Here is an 8,805-nt window from a genome sequence, read left to right on the forward strand (position 1 = left end):
GGAATGGGCAACAACGCAAGTCGAAGGTGTCACGGTCATCAATGTATACAAGCCACCTTCTACCAAGCTCCACAAAGACTCCATCCCCACCTTTGGTTCGCCCTGCATCTGTGCCGAAGACTTTAACTGCCACAGCACCACCTGGGGCTACCGTTCAACTAACTCAGATGCCGCTGCACTAGCAGACTGGGCCTCAGCTATTGCCGTTCAACTCCTGTACGACCCAAAACAACCGGACAGCTTCCACTCTGGCAGGTGGAACACCACTACCAACATTGACTTGGCTTTTGCAAACCTGAATGGACCATCCTCACACCGTATCATCCTGGATCACTTCCCGAAATCACAACATCGCCCATCTCTGATTATCCCAGACAACCCCATCGAGCTTCGGCCAACCAACCCTGCGAAGAGGTGGAATTTCCGTAAGGCCAGGTGAGACCAGTTCACAAGTCTGGTGGACTTCTGGATCGACAGCCTTCCCACCCCCACCTCCACCAATCTGGACAAAGCCTACACAGCCTTCTGTAAACTCATCAGGGCTGCGAAGAGTTCCATTCCTCGCTGCTATCATTGCCAGTACATCGCACATGGGACGAAGAGTGTGACACTTGCCACGACGCATTCCTGGACGCTGAACCTGACGAAGAGGCTGCCTCTAAGGCTACGGAACTGGCAATCCCCCTTGACAAAAAGCGCAGAGAATGGTGGGAAGAGACAGTCCAAGGAATCGACTTCACACACTCCAGTAGGGTGGCATGGAAGACCTTCAATCGCCTCACCAGTCGAAGTACCCGCCCAAAGAATTGCCCTGTCACGGCCAACTCCATCGCCCACCAGCTCCTGGCCAACGGCCACTTCAAAGACACGGACAAGAATCATACTCGTTCTGTCAAACAGGAAACCACTAATCTTTAGAAAGCTCCAGGCACTGATGGGCTCCGGTCAGCAGCCTTTTCCTCTGCAGAATTCTCTCCTGTCATCACTCAATTGAAATGCGGAAAAGCCCAGGGTCCTGATAACATTCCCCCAGAATTCCTGAAACACTGCGGTCCTAAATGCCAGGTCTGGCTCCGTGAGTTCTACTCCTCTTGCCTCATTGGTCAGTCCATTCCGAAGATCTGGCAGAAAGCCACCGTCATTACACTACCAAAACCAAACAAGTGTGTGTACGACCCAAGGAACCATCGGTCCATCTCACTCCTCTGAGCCCTGTACAAGCTTTTGTACTGGACGCTGCACTACCCACCAAATAGTCAAGCTGACCAAGGACATCGAAGACAGTTTGGAAAAGGTTTGCAAGGCGAGCGTCACACCGGTGGACCTCACTGCCGCCTACGATACAATGTAGCACCAGGGCCTGATCTTGAAGCTCCTCCACACCATTCCTGACCGCCATTTAGTGCGGTTCCTTGCTAACATCCTGGCCAACTGCAGTTTTGTACTCAAGACCAGCGACGGACAATCTAGCCGACTGCAACGGCTAAGAAACGGAGTCCCCCAAGGCTCGGTACTGGCTCCCATGCTCTTTAATCTCTTTATCAGCGATATGCCACGCACGAACTAGCGCCAGTATGTATACAGAGATTCCTAGAAAGGTGTCTCTACATTTAAGAATTTCTTTTGGTTAAGATGAGATAACCAAATTTATTGCATTCATTTCGAGATTTGGCTTACACCTTGGCTTGTATTCAATGCGCTCTTTCATACTGAAACAGAGAGATTGGAGATATGCATTTGAAAACCGATTCGCGTGAGTACGACATGAGAGTAACTCAAACACCTCATGTCTCGCAGGAGAGGACGAGTTGCTGGGTGACGGGAGGGGCATCACGTGCAGACATCGAGGCTGGACAAAGAAACCAGGCCAGGTTTTCTGTGTTGATGCCTGAATCACCCACTCCAAACCGATGTACTATGTATCCTATTTATTAGTTAGTAAGTACATAGAAGCAGGTTTTCCAGAGTTGCCCAGTTCACTGGGGTGGGGGTGGGGTTGGGGGTGGGTGCAAGATAGAGTGTAAAATGTCAGGAAATTAGATTACAACTAGGAAACGAAGAATTGATGGGCAATACACACCTTCCGTGTCACCACCACCTCTTCACTGGGGTCTATCTCCAAATCCTCCTCACGTTCCTCGATCGATTCCAAACTAATGGTGTACTTCCTTTGCGCTGGTCTGACAGGAAGAGGTCGATGTTTGGAAAGAAAACAGCAGTATAAATGGTAACACAGTAACCCCACCTTCTCAATGAAATGTTATAGATACCGAGGGCTGATAACACACGGCTTTCAAGGAATTTTCTCCAAGGACTTTGAAGCAGCTGCTTTCTGCAGTCAGTGGATTCCTCTACAAGTGGTTTAATGGAGCAGAACAGGAAAGACCATTTCTTGAATCGGAGGAGCAAGGGTATAGAAACTAACAAAAATGCCAGGGGAAGAGGAGGAGAAAATATTTTTCACTCTGCAAATTATGACCTAGGTTATATTCCCTGAAAAAGGTGGTAAAAATGACTCAATGATAATATATATTTTTTAAAACAATTCAAAGGCGCATGTCAGGAAAGGGGGGAGCATTAAGTGGATAAATCGTTCAGTGCTAGTACAAGCAGAATTCTGTAATTCCATATGGTTCGTCAGACTCTATCAAGTAGCAGTGGGGGCAGAATTGCTGCCTTACAGCGCCAGAGACCCAGGTTCAATCCTGACTGTAGGTGCTGTTTGTGTGGAGTTTGCAACTTCTCTCTGTTACTGCGTAGGTTTCCTCCGGGTATTCTGGTTTCCTCCCACATCCCAAAGACGTAAAGGTTTGTAGGCTATTTGGATTGGTTAAAATTGTAATTTGTCCCTCGTGTGTAGGATTGCACTAGTGTACGGGATGATTGCTGGTCGGCGCAGACTCAGTAGGATGAAGGGCCTGTTTCCACGCTGTATCTCTAAAGTCTAAAGTAACTAACGTGTTTCTTTTAACAACCTTGGAAGAATAAGATGTCATTAGTGCGGCCAAAGTCTAATGACATCTTATTTTTCCAAGGTTGCTAAAAGTGATGGGCAAAATGGATGTGCCATTTTATTACCATGTTAGCAAACAAGCACCTACATTCAACTCGGTGACTGAATTCAACTACAAGCAATGCTTCCTCTGCAGAACCTCTCCTTAGTTCATCATCTCAAGTTAGCCAGTCTGTGAAACAGAGACAAATGTATTTTCTTTGGACTTGGATCCAGCAGTTGTTTGACTAATGTACACTTCAAAATTTGCACTGTGCATTCTGCTGCTCCATTTGAAGCGGAATGGTATGGAGTGACTCTAGTGTGTTTTACACCATTCCCTTTCATGAATTGTGCAAACTCTTGTGAACAGAATTGAGGTCCGTTATCAGACACAATTTCCTCTGGAAATCCATCGGACGCAAACAGTCCTCGCAAAATGTCTATTGTTTTGCTGGATGTCGTTTTGTTCATTGGAAACATCTCAACCCACTTGGAGTGACTATCAATCACAATGAACAATTGTTGTCCATCTAACTCTGCACCAGGCCGCCATAGATAGCTTCTAGCTAGACTCTTTGTTAGACACATTCCCAAATGCTGATCAGGAGGATCTCCGAGCAATTTCACTCCGTATCTTTCAGGGATTACAACTCTCGCTCCCCACATGACACACCCTTTGTCTACTGAGAGTTCATTCCTACGTACAAAAAAATGGTTTCAGTTCTGCCTCTGAATCCGGCAATTTGTTTGGCCATCCATTTGTAACATACTCCTGCACTCTTGACAAAAGTCTGTCAGTGCGAGTAGCCTTCCGCATGTCCCCTGAAGTGATAGGTAACTCATCTACATGAGAGAAATAAAACACGTTCTCTCTGTTTGGGGTAACCTCCGATTCCAAAGATATGGCGTCAGCATTGCTGATACTGGTGTGCAGTCAATATCAATGCCCATCTTTGCATTCTGTCTGCTGCCAGAGTTGGTATGTGTGCTTTTGGATTTAGGATCACTGTCAACGGCTGGTGATCTGTCTCGATTACAAACCTTCTACCATACAAGTATTTGTGAAACATTCCTAACGGCAAAAATTAATGCAAGATCCTCTCGTTCTATTTGTAACTGAGTGTACTAGACGCAAAGGCTATAGGCCTCTCCTCTCCATTTACTAGCAGATGAGAGAGACAGCACCAACACCGTATGGTGAAGCATCACATGCTAACTTCATTGGATTATTGACATCGTAATGAACAAGTATTGTACTCTCTACCAACTGAGCTTTACATGATTTGAAAGCTAGGTCACATTCACGTGTCCACTTCCATGGTACATCTTTTCTCAAGAGCTCGTTCAAGGGATGTAAACAGGTGGACAGACATGGCACAAGCTTCCCACAATAATGTGTGTCTCAAGGCATGTGAGTACCACTTCCAACCTTTCATCATGTGCCTGCCTGCCAGGGGCTGAGATGAGGATGTCATCTAAGTAACACACCACACCTTCAATTCCGTCTAGAATTTGTGTCATAAACCCTTGAAAAATCCCAGGGGCTGATGATATGCCAAATGGGAGCCTATTGAACTGAAACAATCCCAAATGCGTGTTGATAGTCAGCTTGGATTTAGATTCTCTCTAAACTAAACTAATCTAAAACAAAGCAAATGAAAGCCGTTCAGCCATTCGCAACAGAATGTCCTCCTTTAACCAAACGGATTCTCCTTCGTCAAGGAGTTGAATAATTTGTGGCTCTACGACACCACCCTATGAAAATTGACTGCCGTGTTTGCTACCATCATCGACACTTCAAACGTTGTTTGCTGGCCAAAGCATCAAAGGATAATCCCATTTGATCGTATGGCACAATAGAAATGCAACTGATATCCCAGTCCAAGTAGAACCAAACCTTAGCTCAGCCAATTCATTCTTGCAGGATGGATCTTGCTCTCTGCGCTCCTGCTGTGTTGCTTGTTGAAGGGTTTCCAATTCTTCCTTTTCCTGCAAAATGTAAATAGTGCTCAATCTTTATACACACATGAATGCAAAACAAGATTACAACATATCTTTGCTGTGTCCAACTTGGAATCTTTTAAATTAAAAAATAAATAAATACACAAATATTTAGTCATCATATGCATCCTGAGGAACAAGTCTCACCAATGAGCAATGTCATGGCTTCATCTTTAGTACCTTGAGATTTAGTATCCTGCTCAATTTATTAATTGATGCAAGGGCTTGTTTCCGTGCATGTCATTAGTAAATGAAAGTGCTCTTTTAAAAAGTTCCTTCTAAGATTTGTGCTTAAAAAACTTTAATTTCTACCTTGAGATCATGTTTCCCTTACTTGAAGTTTCCCAATACCTCCAGACATCTGTCTCTGTCCGTCTGTACTGCCAGCAACGTTTTCTCAAAAGATTCTGCCCGAGAAGCAACTTCCTTGTTCTCGTTTATAACATCCAAAAGTCTTTGCTTCATCACTGACAATCCCACCAACTATTCTTCAGGTTTCTCCTGCACTATTCCATCAGCACTTTCAGACATTTTCAAATTCAGTTTCTTCAAGGGCTTTCGGCCTTCATTACTTTGTTTTAGATTAGTTTGTTTAAGGGATCTTTAAGGGACTTTGTTTAAGCGGTCCTTGTGCAACTATCCATTGCTCTTTGAAGATGGATTTCTCGTTCTCAAGATGCTTAATTTGCTGTTGTTGCTTTTGCAACAACTCCTTCAACTGATTATCCTTCAAAGGCAGGATGTGGTTTAGCTCCTCCCTGTACTGAACCAATTGTGCTTTTAGCAACGCGTTGTCAGAATTAAGGTCATCCATCTGAAGCTGTTGGGAGATATGTTGCCAATGTGATCATCGGTGCACTGGCGGCAGGTCAACCATCAACAGAGTAGTTGTTGACATCGGAAGCATTGGAGAAGTCAAACAGCTCAACTATTGCTCAGTTTACATCTTCACTTACGATACTTTGGCCAGAAGGTATAAAACACGAGAATGTTCTTCTGTTTGTGACTTAAAAGTTTTATTCCCTCATAATAGTATCCTAAATATTAATAGAAACGTTTACTTCCTTGCACATGAATTCACAATACATTTGTACCACGGAACAACAGTTGCTGTATTAACAACCCTTTAAATTTCCCAAATGTAGTTACTTGGTATCAAGCTAAAATGAATTCACCAACGCTCTACTCATTTGCTTTGATGTATTTTAAATACTTCCCTTGAAAAATACAGATCCGTAAATGATCGGTAGTAACAGAGACGGAGATACTGTGCACACTGGATGGAACCCAATGACTATTAACACCAAACATAAAAATTGGGAGTTAAAATTGATCAGGTTGTCACAACCCCAGAAGCCGTCCTTTTGCCCATTATGTCCAAAACTGATATTTATGTTGAACTATTCCAAATGTTTATATATAAAGGGGTAAATTCGGTAAAATGACAAATATTGTTGTACTTTCCAGATTTGTCAGTGATTTCCCAAAGTATACTTCTGTCTCTATTGTTTGTCATTTTACTTTTAATATTAGAAATTGAACATGTGCTTGATATAATGCTTTCTCATTGTATGAGGCCAGCCATCTCAGTCTAACTTATAATGGCACTGAAAATTGAGTTGAAGGCTTTTTCAGTTTAGCAAATCTCAGTATATATTTACCTTCTGAAAACTAATGAAGGCTTTGGACTTTCAAGATGCAGCAGGGAAACAGGCCCTTCGGCCCAATGAGTACAGGCCAACCAGCGATCACCCCCGGACACTATCCTGCACACTAGGGACAATTTACAAGTTTTACCCAAGCCAATTAACCTGCAAACCTGTACGCCTTTGGAGTGTTGAAGGAATCAGTAGCACCCGGAGAAAACCCACGTGGTCACGGGGAGAACGTACAAACTCGGTACCGGCAGCACCAGTGGTCAGGATCGAACCCGGGTGTCTGGTGTTGTAAGGCAGCAACTCTACCACTGTGCCACTGTGCTGCTCCCCCCCCACCCCAAACAGAAAAATATTTTATTCAACCTTGGCAAAGCTTAAAATTAATAACAGCGTAAAATGTCGAGTGAACTCAAGCATTAAATTTCCACGGATATTTAAAATCAAAGTTTAAATTGAAAGTGTCAGACTGAGCACGTACCATAAGCTTTTGGCCAGCTGTGGTCTGGTTTGTCCATCCTTGATCCTGTCCTCGTCTCTGAAGATCCCCCACTTCCTCCTCCAGCTCCTGCAGTTCTGAGATCAAATCTGGATCAGAGCAACCAAGAAAGAACCAGTCATCCTCAATCAGTTTTGTGTCACAGGAAGACACGTCATTCAGAAAGACAGCATGAACACAGACACAATATGGACTGATTGGACCCTGGTGACCATCGCTACCTTGTGGCTTCCCCAAGTTAAGGTGTTAGTTTCTGACTGGGCTAAAACACCTTGCAGCTGGCTGGCTGGCTTTAAATTTTAAAAGCTTGCAGTGATTAAAAAATCCTTTCGCATTGAAAGTTATAAGGAAGTTTGGTTCATTTTACTTACAATCAGGTAATGGATGGAATAAATTATGGGTTAAAACAGTGTTCCCTTTCTTTACTAAATAGTCCAAAGAGTTGTACAGCACAGAAACATGCCCTTTTCCATCCAATGTGTCTGTGCCGACTATCATGCCATCTATATTAACCCCACTTGCCTATGTTAAATAAACCTCCTAGTCTTTCAGTGAAACTTGCGTATTCATCAAAACTCACTCTAAAGTATGTAATTGGAATTTAGCTGCAGCTGTTTAAGACCCGAGCGCGGCCTTACATCACCCGGCGTGGCTTTAATGGCCGCGGGACACTTACCATCGCCCGCCGGGGGCTTTGACTCTGATATCGGAGGGAGAACGAGGAGTGCAGGGGAGAGATAAGACTTTGCCTTCCATCACAGTGAGGAGGAGATTCGTTGTGATGGATGTTTGTGTGTAAAATTGTGGATGTGTCTTGGTTCTTTTTTCTTGTGTGTATGACTGCAGAAACCAAATTTTGTTTGAACCTCAAGAAGTGTTCAAATGAGTAACAAATAAATTGTATTGTATTGTATTGTATTGTAAGTTTAATGCTAAATGTTATAAAATGCTTAGAGTGCTGAATTAAACTAAATAATTAAATGAAAGTATATTTTAGTTGGGGTTTATAACAATTTTGGAAAATGAGCTGTAACTTTAACTGGAATGTACTATCATTGTAGTGCATTACTAGGGCATTCATTTCATCAGGTCCCACATGGTAGGCGAGTGCAGAAATTTGGGCACACATGCAATGCAAGGTGGGCTAGCCAGTTGGATCTAAATAGAAGGCAGTGATGGAAGGATGTTTTATTGATGGGTATTATTGTGGTATCACAGGGATCACAGCTGAGATTTCCGTTGTTTGGTGATAAGCAACAGCTTGGATCACAATGTAGGATATAAGCTTGCAGATGACATGAAAATTGGTGGTTTATGGAGAGCGAGGAGATTTGTCCAAGGTTACGGCAGGATATAGATGAGATGGAAAGTTGGCCGGAGCACAGGCAGATTGAATTTGGGAAATAAAAATGGTTGTAGGACTTAGTCAGGGCACTGATGAATGTGCACTAGAGAGACTTAGAGGTCTAAACTCCAAAGTTCTCAATACTTTAACAAGGCAACAGATTGCTGAAGAAAGCATTGAAATGTTTTCCGCCGTAGGTGTGGGTATAGAATATAATAGTTGGGATGTTTTATTGCAACTTTACAAAACACGAGTTTAGGCTTCTACAGTCTGATCAGCGATAGATTTGGAGAAAATGGAGAGAAATTTC

At 43.3% G+C, this 8,805-nt stretch overlaps 1 protein-coding gene across 1 annotated transcript in view; it reads right to left on the minus strand.

The window, feature by feature from the left end:
- Window positions 1-945: 945 nt before the first annotated feature.
- The window catches only part of LOC129707127 (uncharacterized), an 18,682-nt gene continuing 10,822 nt past the window's right edge, over window positions 946-8,805 (minus strand). Inside the window, exons 4-5 of the mRNA XM_055651916.1 lie at window positions 2,081-2,180; window positions 946-1,146 (exon numbers count right to left, since the gene is read on the minus strand). Of these exons, the coding sequence (XP_055507891.1) occupies window positions 946-1,146; window positions 2,081-2,180 (301 nt within the window). The remainder of the gene's footprint in view (window positions 1,147-2,080; window positions 2,181-8,805) is intronic.

The sequence above is a fragment of the Leucoraja erinacea genome, chromosome 20 (assembly GCF_028641065.1).
Source record: "Leucoraja erinacea ecotype New England chromosome 20, Leri_hhj_1, whole genome shotgun sequence".
Classification (NCBI taxonomy): domain Eukaryota; kingdom Metazoa; phylum Chordata; class Chondrichthyes; order Rajiformes; family Rajidae; genus Leucoraja; species Leucoraja erinaceus.